The sequence below is a fragment of the Topomyia yanbarensis genome, chromosome 3 (genome assembly GCF_030247195.1).
Source record: "Topomyia yanbarensis strain Yona2022 chromosome 3, ASM3024719v1, whole genome shotgun sequence".
Lineage (NCBI taxonomy): Eukaryota > Metazoa > Arthropoda > Insecta > Diptera > Culicidae > Topomyia > Topomyia yanbarensis.
The window spans coordinates 331,557,955-331,585,478 of NC_080672.1; the positions used below are offsets into that span (position 1 = coordinate 331,557,955).

At 37.9% G+C, this 27,524-nt stretch overlaps 1 protein-coding gene across 2 annotated transcripts; it reads left to right on the forward strand.

Moving 5' to 3' along the window:
• The first annotated feature begins 7,941 nt into the window (after positions 1 to 7,941).
• Positions 7,942 to 27,347, forward strand: LOC131689199 (regulator of G-protein signaling 7-like). 2 transcript variants are annotated; one of them, XM_058974130.1, is made up of 6 exons: positions 7,942 to 8,898; positions 17,751 to 18,096; positions 18,148 to 18,866; positions 18,933 to 19,046; positions 26,398 to 26,523; positions 26,582 to 27,347. In XM_058974130.1, the coding sequence occupies exons 2-6, from the start codon at positions 17,806 to 17,808 to the stop codon at positions 26,907 to 26,909; spliced, it is 1,578 nt and encodes a 525-aa protein (XP_058830113.1). In that variant the 5' UTR covers positions 7,942 to 8,898; positions 17,751 to 17,805; the 3' UTR covers positions 26,910 to 27,347. The 2 variants fall into 2 exon arrangements, with proteins under 2 accessions (XP_058830113.1, XP_058830112.1); XM_058974129.1 differs by having other exon boundaries at positions 7,944 to 9,405; positions 26,582 to 27,346.
• Positions 27,348 to 27,524: the final 177 nt, after the last annotated feature.

Here is a 27,524-nt window from a genome sequence, read left to right on the forward strand (position 1 = left end):
CCATTCGATTCAGTTCGTCGAGATCGGCAAATGTCTGTGTGTGTATGTATGTGTGTGTGTGTGTGTGTGTGTATGTGTGTGTGTCATTTAAACTCACACAATTTTCTCAGAGATGGCTGAACCGATTTTCGCAAACTTAGTTTCATATGAAAGGTATAACGCTCCCATAAGCTGCTATTGAATTTTTAGTTGATCCGACTTCCGGTTCCGGAGTTATGGGTTGAAGAGTGCGGTCACACAGCAAATTCCCATATAAACTGGTACCACCATGATGTTCAAATGATGTAAAACATATTAAAATTGATGTAACATTACTCTAGTTTGCGGGTCTGGATCACTAATGATCAATCAAAGCAGCTTTGACCACATTGGCCACCTATGACGGTTCATGACGCCCCCGGGGAACCCGCCAAGTTCCTAAGCTAATATCACACCCATTCCCCAACGAATTCTCTACCGATTTTTACAAACTTGATTTCAAATGAAAGATACAGTAATGCCATTGACTGCTACTGAATTTCATTCGGTTCTGACTCTTGCTTCCGGAGTTACAGGGGTGTTAGTAAGGATACACTGGAATTTCCCATATAAATCGGTACAATCGTAATACCTCTGAGGCTAAAAACTATTGAAATGGTCACCAAATTACTTCTAATCGCAGATCTAGATCACTGATTGCCAATCAAACATTCTTTGAATATATTGTCCACTATCGACGATTCCGGAAGTCCAGAATTCCGGGCATATTCCACAATTAAAGTCACATCGGTTCATCGGTGATGACTGAACCGATTTTCTCAAACCAAGTCTCAAATGGAAGGCAAAATATGCAGTTGAGTATTACGTCGCTGCCCCTCCTCCCCCCGCCTTGCCCTTACACCTCCCTCCTTCATCACTCCCCTCCCCTTGGACCACCCTCACGCCCGCATTTCCTTCATCCACCCCGTATACCGAAATAAGATGAAGGATTTCTGACGCATCCTCCACTCTCACTCTACTAACCCCCCATTCCCTCCACTTTCAAACCCATTCCACCAACATTTCAAAATATAATTACATGAAGATAACATTGAACTCATGCTGATTAAGGTAATCAAATACTATTCTTTTGCCTTTCTCATATAGAAAGGTTATGCAATTGCTCCAAAAACCGACTTCCTAACCGAAGCCCGGAGGGCCAAGTCTCATATAACATTCGACTCAGTTCGCCGAGATCGCAAAATATCTGTGTGTATGTATGTGTGTTTGTATGTGCGTATGTATGTGTGCATGTATGTATGTATGTATGTATGTATGTATGTATGTATGTATGTATGTATGTATGTATGTATGTGTGTGTATGTGCGGATTTGTTAACAAAATGTCCACATCGGTTTCTCGGAGATGGTTGAACCGATTTTTAGAAACTAAGATTCAAATTAAAGGTATAATATTCCCGTAGGTTGCTATTTAATTTCATTTTCAACCGACATCTTGTTCCGGATTACGAGTTGAAGAGTATAGTTACAAAACAAAATTTGTGGATTTGTCCACATCGGTTTCTCGGAATTTTCTGAACCGATTTTAACAAACTTGATTTTAAATGAAAGGTCCATCAGCTGCTGTTGAATTTTGTGTGGATCCGAGTTCTGGTTCCTGAATTACAGGGTGATACGTACGATCACGCAGCAAATCTCGATTCTAACGAATTCTGCGATGAATGTAAAAAGGTAAAATTTTTGCCTTTCTCAATAGAAAGGTATTGCAATTGCTCTGAAAACCGACTTTTTAACGGAGGCCCGGAGGGCCGAGTGGCATATACCATTCGATTCAGTTCGTCGAGTTCGGCAAATGTCTGAGCGTGTGTATGTATGTGTGTATGTATGTATGTATGTGTGTGTATGTGCGAATGTGTGTGTATGTGACCAAAAATGTCACTTATTTTTCTCAGAGCTGGCTGAACCGATTTTGACAAACTTAGTCTCAAATGAAAGATACAACGTTCCCATAGGCTGCTATTGAATTTCTGATGGATCCGACTTCCGGTTCCGGAATTACAGGGTGGTGAGCACGATCACGCAGAAAATGTCGATTTTAATAAATTCTGCAATGAATGTATAAAGGTGAAAATTTTTCCAAAATATGACCACAACTGCTTCGATTTGTAGTATTAGGTCACTAACATCCATTCAAAGTCTTTTTGGCCACATTGGCCACCATCATCGGTTCTGGAAGCCCCGGCGGAAGTATCCAAATTCAGAATAACAGTCACATCGGTTTCTCGGAGATGGCTAGACCGATTCAACCAAACTTAGTCTCAAATGAAAGGTGTTGCGCCTTCGTAAATGGTTATTTAATTTCATCCCGATCTGACTTCCGGTTCCGGAGTTACAGGTTGTGGCGTGCGATCACATAGCAAATTGCGATTCAAACCGATACTCCGATGAAAGCAAAAAAGGTAAAAATTTCGCTAAAATGTCTCTCAAACAACTTAAATTTGCTGTTCTAGGTCACCGACGGCCAACCAAACTTTCGTTGACTACATTGACCACCATAGACGGTTCCGGAAGTGCCCGGGAAAAGCGGCCATCTTTCAAAATTGACGTACTCACATCAGTTTCCCGGAAATGGTTGGGCCGATTTTCACAAACACTGTCCCAAATGATAGCTATTATATCCCCACAGATGTCTATAAAATTTCGCACGGATCGCTTTTATGGTTCCGGAAATATAGACTGAACCGTCCGGTAACATATGAAATTCCCATATAAGCCGGAACTCAAATTTTTTTCAAAGGGGGGATCCCATGAAATTTCAAAAATCGAATTCATATTTTTGATGCCAAACATCTTTAAAATGTATGAAACGTCGAGATTTTTTGTTATCACGAAAAATTTTTTTTTATAAAAATCGAATTTTTGGGACGATTTCGCACCTTTTTTCAGTTCAATATTGTTTTTCTCTTTTACAAAATTTTAGAACTCGAATAATGATTTCTTTTCTTGTATATTTGTCATGTCATGTATAATAATAAAATGTAATATATTCATTTGAAAGCTGAATATAAACAACGCAAACATTCACGTGTTCATGATTGAGAAAGGCACAATTGCACCGCTAGGTGGATTAAAACAGGTTTTTTACAATAATTCGGCTGTGTCTGAACTAAAAGTGCTAAATATATAAAAAAAATTTTGCAAGTATTTCAAACATTGAATTAAATAATAGATTGTTTGTAGACTTTTTCGAAGGTCAGTTTTGCCTTTCTCATATAGAACGGTTATGCAATCACTCTAAAAATCGTCAACCTAATATACCATTCGACTCAGCTCGTCGAGATCGGAAAATGTCTGTGTGTGTATGTGTGTATGTGGAAAAAAATGTCACCTCTGTTTCTCAGAGATGGCTGGACCGATTTGCACAAACTTAGTCTCAAATGAAAGGTACAACGTTCCCATCAGCTGCTATTGATATTTTTTATTGATTGGATTTCTGGTTCCGAAGTTACGGGTTGAAGAGTGCGGCCACACAGCTAATTCTCATATAAACTGAACTGAAAAATGCTCAAAGGGGAGTAAAGGAAAATTTCCAAATCGAATTTGTATTTTTGATGCCAAATGTCTTTAAAATGCATGAAACGTTGAGATTTGATGTACCCTCGAGAAAATTTTTTTTTGGCGAAAATTGACTTTTTTTGGATTTTGGTACCTTTTGCCTTTCTCATATAGAAAGCTTATGCAATCACTCTAAAAATCGTCAACCTAATCCCGCCGTTTTTTTTCTACTTATTTAGACGTAGGTAGGAGTATGCAATGAGGGGTTGCTACTTTAAAATTGAAACTAGGTTAAAATTTCTTAACAACTTGAAAAAAATTTTCGGCAGGGTCCGGACCCCCCGGATCCTCTTCCTTGATCCGCCGCTGGTTTCAAGCGATGTTTCAGTGTCGACACATAGCATCTCGTAGTTATCGATCCATTGTATGTATGTGCAAATCGTACTGAATATGTAATATTCATTTCCACCGTTGTATTGAACATAACCAGCCATGGAATCGTAGTTTGGACAAATGAGAAAGGCACAATTGCACCACTAGGTGGTTTTTTCGAAAAAAATTATCAAGATATGCAAAAATTGAGTTTATTATTATGTTGATCTATAAAAGATTCTGAGAAACAGGGATAACTTCTAAACGAGCTTAAAAATAGATTAAGTGGTTTTTGAGGTCTCTGATTACAATTCTGATAACAGAATTTGAAAATTAAAAATGACAGCTACACAATGGCATCTATTTTTTACGAAATTTGCAAATATTAGATCCGCCATTTTTAATTTTACATCTTCGACATCAGAATCAGAATCAACACATTGAAACTGACGTCAAATAAGTCAATGGTATTGCGAATCTTTTCTAAAACCCACATCGTGACATTTCAGCCATGCGCCACCAAGCCGTGCGCCGAATTACGCGCCTGTTCATTTTGCATTAGAGCAAGCGAAAAAACGATTTGACGTTTATTTTTGTTTCGTTCGCACTAATGTGTGACACATAGGGTAAAGTGCCTATTTTCACCATACTATGCAGGGTGTCTCACTAATTTATTAATTTCTCGGCCTAGAATCAATGGAATGCAAAAAATTGACATCAACAGCATTGCTTCATTGTTAAAAACCAATATAATAACACAAATGCGCTGAAAACAGTGAAATTCTCATGTTTGAGCACAACGAAAACTCGAATCGAGTGCCCCTATTGTTGCGCTACCATTTGACTCAATGCGTTGAACAAAGATGGCAGACACTGCTCTAACCAACGGCTTCAAATGGGTAGGGTGATAATAGAAACATGGCGAAAATGGGTAGCACCCTATAGCAACAAATCGACGAAACGCTAGTTTATCTCGGGATAGACAATATTCACAATCGATTTTGGAACGTTTGGCGATCATTTCTGTTGACCTGGTTGGTTTTCAATATGAATGAGCAAAATTATTTACGTCTTTCGCGTCCCTTGCTTGATAACTTTTGAACGTTTTTATGATTTTCGATAAAAATTTCACTGCCAAAAATACAAATCTGATTAAAATTCTATATAGTGCTACTCGCCACGACAACCAGAAGTGCAACAGTAATTAAAAGCACGAGTTAAAATTTTTAACTGAAAATCTTACAATCTGTCTCCGTCTCCACTTAATCAAAAATTATTCAAAAACGGGCAAATTCGGGCAAGATGTTTAGATTTGGGGAACACAAATTACCTTAAAACATAGTGGACATACGTAGACAAAAAGAGTATTTCAGTAATTTAGCAAAATTGTGTGTTGCAAATATTTCCTACAGAAGCACGAAAGTTATTGACGTTTTCTATAAACATATCAAATAATACAATTTGACATCAATACATAGGGGAACCAGGGGCTATTCGGACCTACTTAAGCAAATCGCCCTTTTAGGTGGATACATCGTCGCTGTTGTGCTATCTTATGACAAACGCCATTTTGGGGTAAACTGAGTTAGATATACCACATTACAAAGCTGAAAATTCTCTACAAAATGGCGTTTTCCGAATTTTGAAATTCTGCTTGGTTACTGATATACAGCGAGAAATGCGCTGAGAAATTGTGAGTTTTTTACTTCAAACCACTGTTTCTTGAGAATGGCTCAGGTTATCTTGATGTAATAGATGTTTTTCTGTGTAAAACTATCCGAAAAACTCAGTAGCATAATCATTTTCAAAATAAAATACACTAATTATGATAAAAATACAGTTTGAATTTTAAACTGGAAATATAGCATATTTGGCAACACTGTAAGAAAAAATTACTATTTTTTCTAAATTTCCTGACTCATTTCCTTCAAAATGCATCTCATTGAGTTTTACAGACCAGGTAAAGCCAAAGATATGATTTAAAGTTAATAATTGATGCTTTATTTGTATGGAAAATTTTCCATGCACGATTATGACCACACCTGTGACACGTGTGAGTGCGACTTTTGTTTACATTTATAGTAAAAACTCGCAACATAGTCAACTGATCTTCGTAATATTTGAGAGATTAATACAGAATAGATAGAAGCATACAATTGTCTTCTCTGAATTGTTTATACCATGTATAAGTTTCAAGATATTCAATCTCAAACTTTAAAAATCGTTTTTCTCGAAATGTGCTAAATGGCGCTTGTCATAAGATAGCACAACAGCGACGACATGTGAAAAAATTTACCGGTCAAAGGTCTTAATTGTTAGTTTGAAACTTCAGCTACATTTTGGTGCAGTAAAAGCAAGGCGACGATTTGCAAACATCTACGTTTTTCCATCCTTTTACAATGTAGGGGTAATTCAGACCGTCATTTTTCTTTAATTTTTTACAACGGAATTATGTTTACCTATGAAATATTTATAAGAGGCACTCCTTAAGAAGCAAAAAAAAAAAATTGCTTTACAAAAACTTAATCTTTACAAAAACTTAAGTCACAGCTGTTGATTTGGCGGCCCATGTATTTTCTTTGCTGTGGCGTGTGCATTGGTGTGCGCAGCCGCAAGCCTCTGAACGGTGATTGACGGAATAGGGGATCCGAATAGCCCCGTACGCTCATTTCGCACAAAAGTGGTGAGCGTCTCGAAAATATCCGTATTTTTACGCAAACAAAAATTATTCCCTAAAATAGGAGCTTCAAGCTTTCCAATACACTTGCCATTTATTTTTTCACTTTTATTTGTTGATTTAATAACGGTTTTTCAATTATTAATGATATTTGTTTTGAGAATGGCATAAAAACGAAACACGTTGTATCTCCTTTCTACAAAGAACAAAGAATCAAATTCAGCTCTCAAAATTAATGTTTCAGAATAGCGTTTCCACGAGTATGTATGTAAGTAAGAAAGTCTTGCTATTTTCTGAGAAATCGAGGGGGTCCGAATTACCCCCATTGTCTTAATAGCCCCGGGTCCCCCTATAAATAAAGTACATACCGTCAGTATAATTTTCCATTGTTCTAGATATGAAACCGGTAATTCTATCAAAATCCAGCTACACTTGAATAATACTGATGTTTCAAGAACGACAAAGTTTTGACTTAAGTCCACCTTTTGTTCTAGGCCGTATCCGATAGCTAGCTTTGGACTTCTGATGTCCGATTTGCACTCCTGGTGTGACTAGAAATCTACCCAGGGGTGGCCAGATGAGGGTCATTTTTTCTCCAGTGCGGGCCCCATACAAGATAAGAATATTGTCAATGAAATGTTGACAATGTTGACAAAACTGCTTCAATTCGTCAATTCCATTTGAAATTAATAGCATCAATATTTTTAAGAAGCTCTTATACCATAAATTCATTGACCTATAATCATGTTGGGTCCGCTGTTAATTATTGTATGACTTGAGTCGAAATTCCTCAACATTCGATTTAAATCTAGAACCGTGGTTTTCCGCGCCGAGAAAAGGAGAACAGCAACGCGGGTGGTGTCGTGTAAACTCTCTAGTAGGAGTTGAGAATAGATCGAAGCAACATCTGATCTTGCTTCAAATATATACGCCCCAAGGAAAACTATCTTGGATCCGCAATTAATCTTGTTTTTCTAGATTTTTCTAAAGCTAATATTGCATTTTTATATTACTTTACGCCATGCAACATGCTGTGTAATTTCAGTTTGCTTTTTTCCTCTAAAGTGTGACCACCCCAGCTTCCGTTCAATGCGTCGCTCCTCTGCTTATGTTTAAACAGATTTATTAGTGATTATGTTATGGAGATAAACAAAACCACAAAAACTTGGCTTCGTACTGTGGATAAACGACTTGATTGTGTTACGCATCGGAGAGCATTTTTCTCGGGTGCCGCGTGTAATGCATGCCACTGTTATTTTTTTCAGAACTGCACTGGACTGGAAAAAAATGTGTCAGGTATTTGTCTACATTCCAATGATGATGGATAAAAACTCGCGTTGTCGTCGTCAGTGGAACAACCGTTGAGGATTATCTGCTGGCATAAAATTATTCAATTTGGCAAAAATGCTGCAATAGTTAAAGCTGTTTAAGTTGCTGATTATAGGGACACATTATGTTAGCACGGTTATGAGTTCGGGTGTTGTTGAGTCAAAGATATTCTCAGTTGTTCGTGTCACGCTACTATCACGCCTATACCTCTGACGTGATTCAAATACGTGTTTAAAAAGTGTTTAATTAAAATCCAAAATGCAAAGGGTTCGAGAAACTTTGTGTCATATTTTATGATAACATAAACTTTTAAGATAATTGACAAGTGAAAATAAGTGTTATTTAACATTCTCCGATTGAGCTGCGAGGCACTAACCTCAGATACGAAATACGCATGGAAAGGGTGACCCTCGATGGATTGCATGAATTAGTTTAAGCACCTGCACGCATACCGTTTCCTGATTTGCGTGCGAACCATACAAACTCGTGTCCTACCAACACCAAATCATAAGCTATCCCCAGCAAGCAACAGTAAACAGCATGATGCAGCTTGGAAAATTGTATTCTAACGAAAACAGCTCACGAAAAACAAGAGACCGTTCGCTATGGTGAGATGGTTCACATTCATGCATTTGTTGGATCACCATCTGGATAACATTCGGTTCTCTCGATGTGCCCCAACCAGATGCTCGCTGAGTAGATTGGACTAGTAAACGGTTGAATTTTGGAGGGATCGAACGTTTGAGCGTGTTTTGAGAATGGAACCATCTCTCTGTGACGGTTAGACTATTGTAGTTAACAAACCGCCTGAACGGTGCGGTGGTGGGTGGTATCCGCCTGTTTCATCCCACATCGACCGGGTGGAGCGGATGGGAAGCCAAGCAGGAGCCGCCGATTCGTGAGCGAGAGAACCAGTCAGTGTCACCAGTACCATGCCAGTCAGTGGCGAGTAGAAGTGCGCGTGAAAGCAGGTCGTGCAAGCAAAAAGTGAGGCAAATTTTTGACTAAGTTTTTTCACCTTCTTTCTCTACTATCGCCTCAGTTTTTCGTCTATCCACTTTGGATCCTTATACTACGACAAACGGTGGCAGTTTAGCGTGATTTTAGAGGCGTTGTTGACGACTTAATCCAAGAAGTAAAACAAGTGCTGGAATGTGAGAATCTCGTTGACAAAACACCGAAATTAAGCGAAAAGTGTTCCAAAGGGTATCATTTTCATCACAATTTAAGGAATAGAGAAATATCTTCGACACAACTGTCCTCAAGTTTACAAAAACCTTTTAAAATGTCATCGATGAATAGGTGGATGTTGGAAGAAATTTATCTAAAATAGTTGAACAAACAAAAATCTGTGTACCATTCGTGCGAGGAAAAAAAAGATGGATTGCATGTTGGATTTTCCATGATGGATGTGTAGAAGCACGCATCATTCGGAGGGAGAGTGAATGAAAAGTAAAACGACAATTCGGGAGTGGAGAATCATTGGGCGATATGGTGAGCATTTTTGGGTGCTAATCAAGTATGATAGTTGAGGATATTTGTGCACATTTCGAATGCGAACGGAAAACATAGCATAACCTTGAGATGCGCTGGAACAGGTGGAAAGTGTAGGTTTTCTGAATGACGTGAACTATATTGTGTGGGATACAATCCTTGCTTGCCCAGTGGTTTCCTGAATTGTGAGAGTTCTTGGAGAATAGTTTGATCACAGTAAGAGTGAGAAAAGTTGTGTTATCACTTCTCCCTGGCAACAATCATCCACCGTCGTGACGAAGCTTGAAGATGACTACAAATAGGTAGTTGGGTGGAATGGAAAATCATTCTTCCGGCTTGGTGGATTGCTTAGCAAACGACAAAATATGCATATATTCGGGAGAAGTTTTGAGTTCTGTATAGCAGCTCAACTGCAATTTGAACGTCCGATATAAATGGAACTTTAATTGGTGTGAAGAATTATTCATATAGTTATCAATTCTTGGGCATTCACTGTTCAGAAGTTGTTTAAAAAATATGTTACTTATTAATAGTTAATATCTATACTTGGGAATTTTAAAATAAATCGCATAGCAAATCTTATTGAATTTGCAGCAACAACTGTTGCAAAGTAATTCTCTTCAGCAAAGTTATCCTAAAGGCCAAGAGGGTTCGGAAGGTGCGCATTTTGAGTCAAAATTTTGTTACTACGTGGCGCTAGTGTGCACGTAAAGTTAAGTGCTTTAGCTTGATTTATCTCGTTTCCCGAACGACCCACATAGTTCATTTCAACAATAAAGTTGTTCAAAAGGAAATTGCCGTGTGGATGATAATCATTTTAGTTCGGTATGCTGTTACCATGTGGTGCTACTGTGCATGTGTAATAATACATTTTCAACTTTTTCAATCAAGTGATTCTGATTACCTAGAAAGCGATGTGGCGATCACTCAATCATAACCTTTTAGGCAATGTTTAAAAGAATGCCCTAGTGATCCATGCAGTGATCTATACTGATGCAGTATATTTAGAGGAAGCTAATATGAGCGATCGAAAATAAAAGTCGCAAGGACAGAACATGCTTCGCATAACCCTTTTCAAATATATTAGAATATACAAATCGGAAATAAACTTCAGGCGTAAAAATCGGACAGAGATCTTCCAGCATTAGAACCGCTTAAAAAATGGTCAGCCGTCAAACTCGGCAAGGATGAACCTCTAGTATAAAAATCGGTTAAAAATAAATAAATCGTTCGCAGGATCATCCGTATATCGTGATGTTCAATATTAAAGGTCGACTATCAAAAACTACTTTGTAAGAATCGGATGTATTTTTGACATTAAAACTGTCTTACTCCACTATCTGGGGCTGGGTGTCATTCTAAATTTTGAAAATGTCCTATGTAACGAAGCTATGTAAGGTTTGTACGGTTATAACTTCGCAATTAGTTGATGGATTTCAAAAAATTATACACCAATCGATTCAGAAACACCTGACTTGAATATAGTTGCTAATAAGTTAGATGTACTATATAAGTATTCTATTGAAAATCGATTGAATTGAAATTGAAAAATTTCATGAAAAAGGGGGAAATGTGCATACACGAGACGGCTATTCCGAGCAGAGCCGTCAATACAGAGCATTTAAGAGACCAATCAAACAAGGAAAAGTTATAAATATATGTGCTAAATTTCCTTTTTCATTCGATACTTGATTCTCATAAACAAACGGCCAATAATTGCCGCTGTACTGTACGAAACAAACAGATTCTTATGGTTTGGGAAATAATCATAACAATGGTGTAGCAGATTCCGCGTAGAATACGATTACCGTAAATTTTGATAGAAATGATTTGCCGTGCTTTGATTGGTGGTTTACTTGTTAGCGCCGCCTTTTTGACGATGAATCACATCTGAGATAGGTAAAACGAATTGTCTATAGGAAAATGTTTTCAGTTTGCATTTGATCATCGTTGAAATCAGTTCGCTTGTCGCCGGTGACCCGCTTCGTTAGTTCCTGGAAGGAATACTCTCCGTTAGCAGCATCAAACAAAGGCGCTCTCAAAATTGCCTCCATCACTAGACGTGTACAGAAGTCACATTATCAATGGCAAGGAAACGTCGAAATAATATTCACAACAAACGGTCCTTATTAGGACATCAAAATCGTTCTCAGAAGAATTACAATTGAAATTTCCATTTCGTGCTTTGGAAAATAACTTCCCTCTTATCGGGTTAGTTATTTTATATAATAATGTCCAAAAATAAAACAAATAAACTGACCAATTGGACGGAAGCAAGAAAATACCAACAAAAATTTGAATCAGAAAAGTGACATTGACGGAAAAATGCTTAGATCGTTTCTAAGTATTTGGCAACTGAAGTTGCCGATTTGTTTTCCAACGTCAATTATTTGCGCGGTGCTGTACAGAACAAACAGATTTTTGCGCGATTTGTTGGGAAATAATCAAAACAATTGTGTAGTAGTTTCCGTAGATGATACGATTTGTTACCTTTTGTGTGTAGTCCTAAATAAGTCGATGGCATTAAAGGATGTATCCACGAATAATATGGCTGGCTCACAAAAACGGTCGCATTTTTAATGTCATCGTGGTCGTGTCTTGTACACAACCCTTTATTTTTTAGAAGCTGCAGTTTTTTACGGTTTTCCGACTGAAGTTTTTTTTATCCGACTGTTACAAAAGTCCGATTTTTATGCTGGAAATTTATTCCCTGTTTTTATATTCTAATATATTTGAAGCGGATTTTACAAAGCATGTGAATAAAATAAGATAAATGGATACAAGTAAAATGCATGATCAAAATGAATCCAAAGAACTAAACAAAAAAAAAGATAAAATGAACCCAAATGAAGGAAGTGAAATAGATGACTAAAATGAAATGATCATATATTCAAAATTAGCCATATATTCAAAATGAATGAAGCTGAAGTATTGAAATAAATAAATATTTAGAATGAAATTTAAAAAAGATGAAGAAGATAAAAGGTAAATAAATAAAACGAATTGCACCATTTTGAAATTTTTGTTTCAGATTGTTCTGAATTTCTTTTGTGAAAATCCCATTCTTTGAAAAATGGCTAATCAATGTTACCATCTTTTTTGTTTTCACCTTTTCGTTATTCTTTTCTTGCCGGCGTCGTTCAAGGTTATCTGGTGTTTATACTTTATTGATGGATCATAATTAGTTATTAGAATACTGAAATGTTCAATTTGCTTTGGAATTTCACAGATATCTGAAAAAGCTTTTGCACAGAATAAAATTTTCAGGTCCAGTGCTGAGTCCAGGTCCTGAGATAAGGTCACATGTGGTTTCATACCACTTAAACAGAAAGCGACAGAGAGCGTTATTTCAACGTTTTCCTTTGCCTTCGAATTATTTCATTCGGGATTCTCGATCCGACGATATGAATTAATTAGTCCTATACAAACAAATATCATGAAAAAGGTTCAAACTATAAGAATAAGTATCTGAACCCTTGGAAAAGCAAGTGACCATTGAAAGTGTCCCTATACATAAAAACTGATTTTGAAACATGAGCTTTCTTGAATTTACAAAATTTTTTTACAAATAAATATGTTGTTACTCACACTCTGATTGTAATATTTCCTAATTTACTTGTAGAATACGGAGCACTTCAACGAAACATTCCAATAAAATGAATATGTATTTCCAACAGTATCATCACAAAACAGGTATCCTTAGTTTTTAAATGACATATTTGAAAATATGTTTCATTTAAAATGCAATTGAGATATGAAGAGTTTTCAGAAACACTCATGGAATGTCTCTTTTCAAAATGTTCATCTATATTGCCTAGTTAAGTCATTTATTTTCTGAGATACCTAAGCTTTAGGTTGCATATAAAGGTTGCTCGGTATAGAACTGAACTATAATTGGAACTGATGTAATTTCCGATTTTTGGTCACATATCTCCCCATAGTGCAACGTTTCGAAGGCATATCCCCTCATCTTCAGGGAAAAGTCTCAAAATCCGACGGGTGTGTTTCTATTACTTTTGGATAAGATTCTATTGTCTTTTTGGTAACAGACCACGCACTTGCGCATTGCCTCATATTACCGCAAAGGCAGTAAATGGTGGAATAACGAATTTCGATAGCTGTACATGTATGTGCATTGCACAACCAAGAACTTTTTCAGTATGTGTCAACCTCAGCTCTGTTCGTATGTAGGATAATTCGGTCGATTTCTATGATAGTATTAGTATCGAGTAAAACCAACCGGAATTCTGGCGGATTTCTGCCGGAATTCTGCTGGAATCTGGTCCAATATTGGCAGAAACTAGCCGGAAATACAATTTTTTTTACTGGGTAGGTTGAATAGTGAAAAAAATTGGACAGTTTCCGGATCCAGCCTAGTTCCCGGATCCCGAACAGTTCTCATATCCGAACCAGTTCCTGGATCAGGACAAGTTTCCAGATCCGGACCAGTTCCCGGAATCAGACCAGTTCTTGGATCTGGACCAGTCCCTTTACTAGGGCCGGATCTGAATCAGGCTTAGACTTGGTGCTTAGATCACACAAGTGTCTGGATCCGGACCCTCGGTTCGGATACGTGGATCCAAACCGTAGGTCTTGCTTCCCTTACATGACGGGAAGGACTGTTCATATTTTGTGCAGTTGTTACCTTGCTATTGACGTCCGAAATAGAAAAGAAATTTCAATTTTATACCGACCAAAATCCCGGTTTTTTCTGACTGTGCTTTGCAGCTTGCGGAGTGCGAACCGATTAATACGGAATGTGTCGTGTAGACAAAATCTAAACTCGTCTTTATATCATACATTTTATACACAGACTTGCGAAGACTAAAACAGTAAAACTAGCATCCTTAGATATTTACTGGCATCACAGAAGATTCCATAATTCCATTCTTTAATTCCACTCAAAATACCATCACGGTCGTTTGGTTGCATTTTTTGACACTTCGGTAGTCTATGTATGAAGTATCTGTAGCCTTTATCCACATTGTGCTCGTTTTGCTTGATGCGCAATACAAGCAAAGAGTTACACACTTCCAGATAATCCAACGCGTTAATATTTAATATACAAAAATTGATGAAACAAGAGTGCGACGCAGAGAGGATTTGAATGTGTTGGTATTGCCGTTTGGGGAATTTTTTGTTTGGACCGTTTCAGTATTAAAAGTATTAGAGCACTTTTTTCTTATAACCGTAAAGGTATTACGGCCGAGTTTTGGGTGTAGCACGTCACCGGTGTTAGGAGCAAATGCCAGCAATAGACTTAGACTCGCCTGTAGGCATGAAATAAGAGAGTTGTGTTATCTCATCGTTTGACCTACGACCTACAGAACATACAGTAAGTTCATTGTATTGGTTTCAAACGGAATCCGTTTTGATTTTACAATCGTCGGAATTTCAGATTTGCAATGTAAATTATTAAATAATTTTATTTGTTTAGCCATTAACCGATTAAGAAATTCTTAACCTAAAGATTGTTTACCTAAGTCAATTAGTACATAATTGAAAACTTAACTGGACAATAAAATTTCATATTTCGAAGAACTGCATATTTCCTTTTGCCACATTAGCCTTCTCATCACAGTCCTTAATTCGAAGCTGCTCGTTTTGTATATATTTAACATAGTTCCATTAGTAATCAATTAATGCCAAGATGTAATTGATCAATTAAAATAATAGATTAAAGAGTGTCTCAGCTTCTTCCTATGGGGTGGGGGGAGTTGTGTTCATGTCTTTGAGTACAAAAGTGTCCCGGTTGGATTCGTACCACTCTAAGACAACATTTGAATAGTGGCACGAAGCTAGATCCAGCCAGATGTTCGTAGAACCCTCGTGTTACTTCAACACAGAAAACAGACGCTTCTGTAGACACTCCTTGAACGGCGTTCTCCGTTTGCCACATGAGCAAATTGCTTGCCAAACTTTGAAAGTTTCTGCTCCGTTACTTCCTCCGGAACTTGTGCTGGGTTGGGAAGCTGAGGGAAGTCCGCCTTTCTTAAGTCTCATCATCCATGATGGGACAATGATGCTTCGTCAGCATCTGGATGTACAGTTTCCGAGTCCGTGACTTTCCCACCGTATTTTGCCGTTCGTCACGATTTGGAGCCTTCTGCACTTTTTACGTGTGCAGTCCTTCTGGTCCTTAGCTCACTGAACGAAAGCCTTTGACAGATTCATCTTTTTGCCCGCATCCCTGACCGAAGCATTGTGATTCCGCTTAAACGCTTTCAATACACGCTTGTGATTCTGATCACTAATAGAATCATCTGACCGCATTTCTCCTTCCGTTCGATGCTCAGAGTAATGTTACGTTGACTGCACGATTCCGTGTTGTTTTTCGATGTTCCGGATTTTCCAGGTGCATGCGCAAAATCAATTCGCGACGTTGCTTTTCAGGCTTTTCAGGCCTTTTTCAATTTTCGAAAACCTGACGATAAAAATATAGTATAAACAATACACTGTAAACTACTTCTCAAATTTTCAAGAAATGTATACCCAATGGGTTATTTTCTATAGCGTTTTTTTTCAGCGATGCACTTTAATGTGGGACACAGCAGAGAACATGGTTGTACTTAGCTTTAAAATTTTGTTACAGTTAAAAAACCAATCCTTAGATGAGTCGATGGCTTTGATAGCTTAAAATTAATTCGCGAATTATATTATAAGCTCTCAAAAAAGTACATTTCTAATTTCACCGTGGTCTTGTCCTGTACACAACTATTTTATTTGTTTTTGATTCGGGAGATTTTGAGTTATGATGTACACCGTCAGGCCGGTGCGCAGAAAATTTTCAAGGGGAGGGTTTTGATTTTTTTACGTTTCTTTTAAAAGGAAGATATATAAATCCTCAAACATTGAAGATTTTTCCCTAGGCCTGGAGAGCCGAGTCTTAGCTTAGTCTTAGCTTAACAGATTGAGTAAATGGAGAAGAATCATCAACAGGCACCGCTGCCTGCTGGATCGTAGTAGATTCGGATTGGTTTGTGGTAGTTAAGCCTGCTGACTAAACCTAAATCTCTTGTATCTCGCAATCCTCATCCGTCTGGGGCAACCGTTATGTACTACTTCAGTAGGGATTGTGCTCTTACTTTTTTGTTTTGTGTTAATCGTTCATGTTTTTGTCCATAGCTGCTTTTCTTTACTCGCTCTCCAACATTCACGATTTATCTGATCTGCTCTGGTCTGCTGCAACCTGGCGAGACACAAACCGATCCGGAGATGTCGACCATGATTTACATCTCTTCACAAGTACCTTCGCAGGGTTTCTTATCCTTCTTGACGCCACTCGTTCCTATTAATCTGCTATCTGAGAGTTCCTCGGCGGCGGTATTTCACCTAATACCGATGCCGGTTTGCCCGATCCACTTAGCTGTCATCCACTCCGGTGGAGTGATCATCGGCGATGAAATTTCTTCAGATAACGATATCACGATTTTCTCCAACCTCGTGTTTTTCTTGCTTAGTTGTAGCCCGCTGACCGACATCTGCTGTGGAACTGGTCTACTCACAACTGTTGCTAATATCGAAACCTCTCGAAACGTGTATCGATCCATCAGAGAAGCCGACCAATTTGACATACATCCCTTTCCAGCCACCCTCGCAGGGTTTCTTCCTTGTTTTCTTCATTGATTGATTCATTTCGGTGCCACTGAACTCAATGACATTTTATGTGTAAAACGGTTTGCAGTATATTTATTTCTTGAACAGGAAGTTCATCAGTTTTTAAAAGTAAATCGAAACACTCATGGGAGGGATTTGAACCCCCAAAACCCTCCCCTTGCTCACGGGCCTGTACACCGTATTTTTAAGGCATCCTCATCTTAATAAATGGCTTTTTGGTGTAAGTTGGATTCAATATGACCGCGAAATGAAACCAATTTTGGCAGCTTCTATATATTCTTCAGTGTTTACTCGTCAATTCCATGACTTCGGCGAAGTATTTACATTTTAAGCTCATGTACTCGTAGACATTGTTAATCCCGTGGGAGGAAATTTTCCTGATCCTGAGTGTATTGCAGACTGGATCGTTATTCACTGTTTCAAGACCGTAAAGTCTTAGTTTTCTACGAAGTCGACTTCACTTTACTAGGTCTACGTCCGATACTCACCAGCCTCTCAGAGCACAGTAACTTCTCTGCTCTCTTAACTTTATTCCATTCACCTTGGTCTGTCGAATCGATTCCTAGCACCACCAAGTCCGAGATATCGTCGGACATTTTAACTTCTATCGAAATGCCCAGCTTAACGAATATGTATAATTTTGTTGTGTGTACGTTGGGTATGGCCACCGCATTGCAGGCAAATACATCCTGTCATGAGCTTGATCAATTAATTTTTTCTCATTGCAGAAACCAAAGTTCTAGACTGCAATAAACAGAAACAGTGCAGTACGACAAGAAGACGATGGTAACGATGACTACGGAGATTGATAAAGACAAGGCAGTTTCTATTGGTGTGGCGAAAAAAATGGCATCCACGGAAAAAGACAAAGACAAAGATCGGGAAAAGGATAAGGAAAAAGATAAGGATAAGGAGAAGGAAAAGGATAAGGATAAAAACGTGATCAGTACAGCAAATGCAAATAACTGTAAACCTGGGATCAGTGGGGTTCCAAGTGGTAGTCGGACTGCCCAGTCGCACAGTTCGCAAGCTACTATGAACCAGGATGCGCCAAATATTTTAGTTTATAAGAAGGTCAGTATTATGAAATATTCAACAGCTTGTCATATTGATAATTAATTTCAGATGGAAGCGATTGTGGAACGCATGCAAAGCGAAGAGGGTGGCGTTTCGGTGCGTACTATCAAAGCATTTATGAGTAAAGTACCGTCCGTTTTCACTGGTGCCGATTTGATTGCGTGGATCATGAAAAACTTGAGCATCGATGACGTGGCTGAAGCGTTGCACATAGCGCATCTCCTGGCGTCCCACGGGTATCTGTTTCCTATCGATGATCACCAACTAACGGTTAAGAATGATGGGACATTCTATCGCTTTCAAACACCGTACTTTTGGCCTTCGAACTGCTGGGAACCGGAAAACACAGATTATGCAGTGTACCTTTGTAAGCGAACGATGCAGAACAAGACACGCTTGGAGCTGGCCGATTATGAGGCGGAAAATTTAGCCAAACTACAGAAAATGTTCTCCCGAAAGTGGGAGTTTATCTTTATGCAAGCGGAAGCTCAAAGCAAGGTGGACAAGAAGCGCGATAAGCTGGAGCGGAAGGTGCTTGATTCGCAGGAACGTGCGTTCTGGGATGTTCACCGTCCGATGCCAGGCTGCGTGAACACTACCGAGGTCGATATTAAGAAGGCGTACCGTCGTGGGGCCTCCACTCATGGTTCCGGTTCGTCCGGCGCGGCCGTCAATAGCAATCCAATCGAGCAACTCACTAGACAAATTAAGCTCTTGAAACTCAAGTTAGAACGTAGAACTATTAAGATCTCCAAGGTTGCCGAATCGTAAGTCGAAATATGTGGTCCTCTGACAGAAGCATTCTGTTAATCGAATTTTCTTTTCAATTTTAGTTATATATCATACTTTGAACAGTATCATGAATATGATTACTTTCTTACGACACCGGATCAACCAAATCCATGGATCACCGACAATATTGAAATGTGGGATGCTGATCGAACTGCGTGAGTATATTACATATTGCTATTTACCATAACTTTTGGTTTGTTCTCATTTTTAACTATGATTTAATTGAATATCTTTGTTAATTTTTTTTTCATGAAAGTGCTTTTGAATATAGGTTTAAAAGAAATAATTTTCAGAGACGTTCAAACTTCTGAGTATTTCTCGAGTTCTGTTGATTGATGTGCAGTTATTTTTTATGATGGTAGGGAACCGAGGAGAATTGAAATTGAGCAAATTACTAACAGAATAATTCCGTTAGGGTTTACATACTTATATCGTGCCCACAAATCCTCTAATACATACCAATGAAGTTAACTGCCCATAAACGCATAAGAGTCCCATGTGGATTATTGTCGAAAATGAGATATCCGTTGGATTGTATTCTGTATCACCACTGAATCACACTGCACAAATAAGATTACCGGGTTTGTTCAGCAAATATCAAAAAAATACCAAAACATGGTTGTCCCATCCATTTGGCTCAATGGATGGGACCACGGCTTACATATACTAGGCTAGCTCGTTAGAGTGTAAACATTTGACGAGAGCGCGTCATAGAAATCGTCGGCGAAAACAATTACATGAAATTCATATATAGTTTGCTGCTAACAAATGATCGGCACCTAGTAAATCACAAGGAAGCTATGCGGATGTCCAAAACCTTTGCTATGATCAGAAAATTAGGGTGCGATATGTTTTTTGTGGCATGCATCCAAATTCCCGATTTACGCTAATAATCATATAGATGCACTGATTATTCGCTGTGTCTAGTGTAATTATGGCGTAATTTACGTCAAAAATCCATTGCACGCTGTTTTTTTCCACCATAAGAGCTCAAATATTGTCAATTAACAACTTTCGAGAAATCCGTTTGTTTATCTCAACGATTTCTCTGACGTCACCGAAAACTGTCATTTCGCGGAATAGCAAGCCTCCTTTCTGTGAGCCGTGGGATGGGACAATCTTAAACAGCGTTTTTCTCGGCTTGCTGTTTTTCAACATGGGACTCTTATGCTGTTATGGGCAATTAAATGAGTAGTTAATTTGTTATGGTAACCACACAAACAAGGATCTAATGTTCATTTCTATATTGTTCACGTTTTCTCTACATTACGCTTTTGAATTTTTTCGGTGTGAAAAAATCAAAGAAAGTTGTAGGCCAAATGCAACTAGTCTTGGTTTGTATTCTGCTCTTCTACATGAACCTAAAACAGCTTTGATTCAGAGGTTCCAATGCGAGAATACAACTTCCGGGTAGTCGATTTTTGCATTTTCCGAGATTCCCGAGTTTCGGGAATTTATGTTTACTAATTCCCTGCATTTGTCAACTGGAATAATTGTTTTCGATTTTAATGTTTCTGGAATGGGATATAGAAAAAAACTATTAAAAAGATAACTCCGCATTCGAAGGCCAGAAAAACAATCTTGCAGTTACAGTTTTTTGAGGATACTTGGTGCCTTGGCCAAGAATGATGAACGATGGAATAGGGCATGTTGAACGCATATTCACCATTCGCCAGCAAGGAATTCTTCTCTCTTTCGAACAAATAGGAAGCTTTAAATATAAGTTCACTGCTGATTTGTCTGTAATATCACTCAAAGTTAGGTTTTTGAAGTGGACAGACGGAATATTTTCAGGGGAGTTTGTAACATCAGTTGACGCTAGGTATTTGAGGGTGAAGGTCTGAGAATTGCTCGGGGGCTCTACACGCAGATCGGTTTACTGAGCTGACGATTTATTGGGGAATTCAACTCGCCTAGATCGTACAACAATACAGATTTATTTGAATGTTTGCCCATTCTATTTATTCCCTATGAATTTTTATAGAAGCTTGTAAATATACCGAACAACCCTATTTACAAAAAATCGACCGAAGTTCGTTCATAGCTGACTGTCGCTCATTTCATGTATATTTTATACTGTATATTCTTGAAATCAGTTGACGCTAGATGTTTGCAGGCGATGAAGGAAGGATCTATTCGTTTGCCTTTTCGGTTGTTTGTACCGTGCGTCATGCATTGCACTAAGTAAAGGAAATGGGTTATTGTAGCAATCCAGCTTTCTACGTGCCATAATGGCGGTCTAAATTGTTCAGTTCATAATACGTTTAATGGCCCTTTTTGACAATAATCGTTTACGTCAACCACCCAGTGAGATTAAGTCATCCTACGTTAATCCAATGCGTTGGATGTTTATTCAATGAACGCCCGACATCTGCAACTGGGCGTTGCTGTCAAGCTGTCGTAAACGATTATTGTCAATAAAGGGTAATTAAACGTATTACGAACTGAACAATTTAGACCGCCATTATGGCACGTAAAAAGCTGGATAAGTCTCGGTGTGATAATTTCACTTGCATTGAGAATGCTGTAATGTGTGTCTATTGTGAAGAGAGTTTACATGATCTACACTGATAAAATAAAGTACGCATTAATGCGTAGAAAACTACGCATTTTCCTTAAAAGTGGAATAACCCATTAAATGGGTAAAGAGGTTGTGCTCATAAAAGAGTACAGACCTTATACGTCGACCTGGGTATGTTTTACCCATTATTTTTCGCAGAACTGTTACAACAAAATTAGTTTGTAGGTTAACTCGCTAGAAATAATTCTTAATGATTTTTCACCCATTGTTAAGAGTAATATACCCACTGCCATTACCTCATCGAGTAGTTGTGAAATGGATAAGAAGTACTCATTGTTAAAAACAAAAAAATACCCATTTTTTGACAGCTCGAATAACTTCGGAAAATAGGCAATTGGAATACATAAAATGGGTAAAGTTTTTTTTACCGTGTATTACCATGCACTGCACATTGGAGTATTTAACCGAAACCTGGCCGAAATTATTTAAATATTTATTTGCTGCAGAAATTAATATTCAACTAATATTATATATCAAAATGACTTAGTAATAATTTGGATGTTTGTGTTCATATACAGATGCAAAAAAAGCTTTTTGTACAAACAAAAACTTGCCTTATCTATTGCGTAAAAAGATATTTTTACATATTGTATTTCCAAAAGTTGGCTGTATTGCAATTTTTCATTATTGAGGATTTCGGTTGATAGCAAATAAGTTTAACAAATTTTAGGATGTAATAACCAGGAAAGGCATGTTTTATAGCTTTTTTGCGTTTGGCCTTCTAGTCGTTTTCTCCGCACCAAATATGGAATTTTCTGGAGAATGTTTTTTAACCCTTTCATGCTCAACTTTTTCTAGTGCATGTAGGGTACCAAAATTATTTTTCTTTGAAAACGGTCAAGAAACACGAAAAGCCTATTTTCATAAAGATGCTTCCATAGTAGTGCTAGAAGCTGGTCATTTTTTACCTTCTAATGATCAATACAATTCTCCTAGAATAATTAAAATAGTCCAATTACGTGGAAAACGTAGCCAACGACAGTCTAAATTGATAAGTTTTATCAGTTTTCAATAATATTGCACCATAACGAAGATGTATGGAAAAATCATTTTCCGTCGTAAACGTGAAATGTCCCTGGCATCACTGCTCCATCGGAATCCAATCAGATTAACCGCAATAACTTCCGTTCTAGGGCTGATCCTTGTAACTGTTAATACTCAAATTAAAGGCAATAATCACATTAATGAGCCTTACTTGTTTTTGTGAACGAATCACGCCTCAATCAAAAGTTATAGCTGTTTGAAAACGTTGTTGTCCACAAACAACATGGGCATGAATGGGTTAATATTGTTACATGTCTCCAAATTCAAAGATAAATTGATTTCTACGGCTTTCCTGGCCACCTTGAAACAACTTTTATAATCTTGGAATCAACTGGATTTCCTGCACTACGTTGAGTTCCATTTGATATTCAATAACAAAAAGTTTCCATAAAATTTTGTTTTTTTTCTCCTTTTGCTACATACGTTTCAATGTTTCAACAGAACACCCAGTGTGCGATGGATCCTTCCAGCAAGCGAATGAGATAGTTTTCTGAAGCCATTCTCTATTTGCAGTTTGAATCGATTTCCTTTCGAGCAGTATTAAATATTTTGCTTCTGATGTGTTTCGGAATGAATAAGTTGGTATCGAAGGACTTCGGAGCGCTCTGGTTTAATAAGACCATAATTTTATTTCGTAAGCCTGAATCTTGCTTAGAATTATCCATTATTTCAAAAACAAGTTTGAGTTTCGCACGAACAATGTAGTAAAATGAGCAAAAATGTCAAAAATATCTAATTATTAGAATAGCCCACATTCAAAATGAGCAATTTTTCGCTGATGTGGTAATATTTAGATTAAACTTAATCGGGGTATAAGAGTTTTCATTGGGAACACGAACTTTTTCAATTTTGAAAAATGAGAAAATCGTCGAAGTTCTTTAAAACTGATATTTTTTTAAATAAATTTCAAAATATGCCTTAGTCCTCGGTTTATTAAAACATAGGATATTTGAGTTGGAACAATTCGAATCACCGATTTCAGAAGATTTTGTTTCCACGTGAGACTTATAAACAACCAAGAAGAATTGAAAAAGCTTCTATCTTTGACAGTTAACTTTGTCGCCAAACTTTACCAAATACACGCGTCATAGGTTCCAACTAATGCAAAACTTACTAGAGAACATTATGATGTAGTACAATACCCTTGATAACGATTTCTGAAAATTTTAGTTTTGGACAGCTTTTTTGGTCAAATACTCCTATGTACGCCGCGTACTAACAGCGCCCGTGGAATCTGATGCGTTCCCTTGGAAGACGCTCTAAGCACTTTGGTAGAAATACTAAACAAAGCTACTCCTCTAATCACGACAAATCATTATGTCCCTTTGGCTCAGGAAGAAGGTGACCCTGAGGAGATTTAAACAATCAGCTCCTGGTCTTGTGCAGTTAAGACCAAACAAGGAGTTTCCAGCGCTTCCAGGAACAAAAAGTCTCAAGTGATATTTCAACCAGAGATTCAACTTAGTGCAAGTTTGGTTGGGGCTAGGTTGGGCAGCGGCAACTTTGTTATATCCCAGAGCTACTCCGGCATCGAGAAAATTTTCTGTCACATATCATGGCATAAGGTCGTATTCACGATGATTATTGATCTAGCATATTCCACGATCTTCATTACAACTAAGGAGGTTACCTTTGAAACTAAAAAGACGTTCGTTAAAGTTTGCAATAATTTTCTGTTCTAATTTGAAGTCTTTGCAGTTGAAATTTTCGTGTCGTACAACTCAAACATGTGCGTTGTTTATTCTTGTATCCCTTTACATTTGAGAAAAACACCAGTCATTATGAATAAATCCGAATGATACTGACAGGGCGTTGCGTAGTCTTCTTTAGTACAAGTACACCCTCATTTGTGCGCCCTTTCGGTGTTTGCATTGACTTTCTTTTTCAGTTTGACTTTCTTAAAATAATTTAGAGTGTGCCTGGAAATGGCACACTTATCCAGACTTTATTTTTCCTCGCTTATTTTATATAGAAGATCAAGATCTCAGTGTCTCTATAAAGTAGCCGTCATTGGCAGCGGCCAACCCGGTCAACCGCATGCTACGGACTTAAATAAAATCAATCAGTTTTGAAAAGTATACACACTACATGAATACATCCTTTTAAAATAAAAAATATGCATTTTCAACCATTTCTCTGTATTCCCGGGATCCCGAGATTTCACGGGCAATTATTTTTTTATCCTGGAAACCTAAAAATCGCCGGGAAATGGAAGCTCTACATTGATTGTATTTCGTTTTATTTTTTTTTGAAAATTTTGTAAAAATTTTGTGAATTATAAAAATCGAATTGTGCTCACAAATAAACAGTGTGGTCGCTTGTGCCCCAATGTGCCAAGATGTGCCATGGTGTTCATTAAAACAAAAGCAATGGTTGCTATAGACTTTTTAACTACACTTTGTTGACAGAATTTGAGTTTTCAGAAGTGTGCCTCATTGTGCCACACATTGTGGTAACGAGTGAAATGAGCGTGTCTTACTGTGAATCGTAGTCCTTTATCGTGTTATCGTAGGTGGTACAGCTGTATGTGTGGCACATTGTTCTAAGCGACTCACACCCTTTGATCATAAAAGGGAACTTTATTCAGCTTCTTAGCAATATATCGCATTCATCCGCTGTAACTCAATATGCTCCTCTCCGACCGATCTTATTCCACATTTTCACACTATTTTATTACGCTAGAACGACCGAACTAGGAAACACATGTAGTATTGTGAAAGACAGTTATAGTTCTAGACAGTATTTTGAAGAAAAGTAGTAGTTATCAAGATACTGATTCTCGCAGTATGATTTCTGATTTCTTCCCGAATAAAACTACATCTTTTATTTTTTGCCGGAATTTAAAATAACGCTGTGAAATTTTCTTGAAATCACTATTTGAAATATTTGTTGTTTACCCAGAACGAACATCGTAAGCACGTTGTGATATACTTTTTTAATTGTAGAGGTTTTAACCTTAGGGTTATTCGCAACGTTGTTATAAAGACGACAATACTGCTGTGATAATAATTGTTTTTCACTGAGCAACTCTTTAAATTATGCATTCCTATTTGGCCACATCTTACACAACCTCACCATGCATTGCTATAGGGACACTTATTGTTAAGGTTGGACAGAGAATGGGTGAAAATCGAAAACGAAAAAAGCAGTTTTTCCACACCGTGTGCTAGATCTTCATAAAAATCAATCAGCTTACGTAGAATGTTGATTCAGTACTGCTGATTGATTTTTATGAAGATCTTACACACGGTGTGGAAAAAACTGCTTTTTTCGTTTTCGATTTTAGCGCTTTCTCTGTTCAACCTTAAGCTAAACAGGTATGCGTCACTCACCCGTTATAAGTCGAACTTCGTACCACTAGGACGCCAATAAAAGAACATATTAAGAGATCATCCATAAATGGCGTTATATGGGAGGAGGGGGCAGTTTTGTATTTTGTGATGATGTGTGACGACAGGGGGGTAGGGGGTCATGTCATGCTATGTAGCTTTACCCGTTTCATCTAACTAACATCGTTTTTTATTTTTTTTTATTTTTTGCTTGATCAAGGGGGAGGGGGGAGGTTTACCGTCAAGCTACGTAATTACCAGGGGGTATTTAGGGGATTGTGACAAAATGCTACGATGGGGGAGGGGGGTGGGGGAATGTTAAAAATCGCTCAAAAAATGCTACGTCATTTATGGATGATCCTTAATTCAAAACTTAAAGCAACTACTGCGACTATTTAAATTTGTCTACGGAGCAGATCATTTCGCAACATAGCTACATCGTCGTCGAAATAAAATTTCGAATTATCGAATGCACAAATCATGGAGCTAGTCCCAATCCGACGCTAGCTTAGTCCAGTCGCTAAGCACTAAGACCATATTTTCGTTTTTCAGCAAAGACGTATCTCTAAAACGTGTGAAGCGATGGGGCTTTAGCTTACGTGAACTTCTGATCGATTCGGTTGGAAGAGATCAATTTTCCAAATTTCTGGACAAAGAATTTAGCGGCGAAAATCTGAAGTAAGTTATTACCACGTTAACAAGCTGCAAAGGAAACTATATAGCTTTTGTTTTAAAGATTCTGGGAATCAGTTCAAAGCATGAAGGCTCAACCGCAATCGAAGGTGAAAGAATCCGCGCACGCTATCTATCTCGAGTTCCTGGCTCCCGATGCACCCTGTCCGGTGAATGTAGACTCGAAATCGATGGAGTTGGCACGAGAAGCGGTTAGCAGTTCAGCACCTCCGAACCGGTGGTGCTTCGATGTGGCCGCCGCACATGTCTATCATCTGATGAAGAGTGACTCCTACTCGCGGTATCTTCGATCCGATATGTACAAGGAATATCTGAGCGGGTCCAAGAAGAAAAATAAATCGATACCGAACTTGTTCGGTGTTAAACGTTAGACAGTCACTCATCCGAAGTTGAAACAGTTTAGCTGGACGAAGGCGACGTCTCATGTTGGATCCAACGATTAATCCGACCGTTTGTGATCAGGTTACACCAAACAAACGCCCATTGGATTGTACCAAAGGTCTTTAGTAGCCGATAAGCAGTCAAGACATTGTGTGAAATCAAAACCAAATCAAGGAAGCATAAGGAATTGTTTAATATACTACAAACGTTAGTGTGATTAACTAGAGTCTCTGCTCTAGGATGGAGCAAACATGTGTATTAAAATTTATTCATGATAATGTTATTCAAGGAAAAAAGCCATAATGAAACGGACAAACGCGAGAATATTCTGCAGAAATAGACGATCCAATGAATTTTAGGTATATTATTAAGAATCTGAAAGAAATATATACATACTATTATATAGATGACAAATTGTCACGAGAAATAAAAAAACTGTTGCTATTGTTTTACATACTGATGACTGCAGAACGATGGTCCAGGTTTTTGCATTCGGATATCTCGGGGTTGGTTGGACTCCAACTACACGTTGAGGGAAAATTTTAGGAGTATAATAAAACACAAAAAAGTTAAATTTTCTTCGTGGAGTAAATAGAATTTGCTCA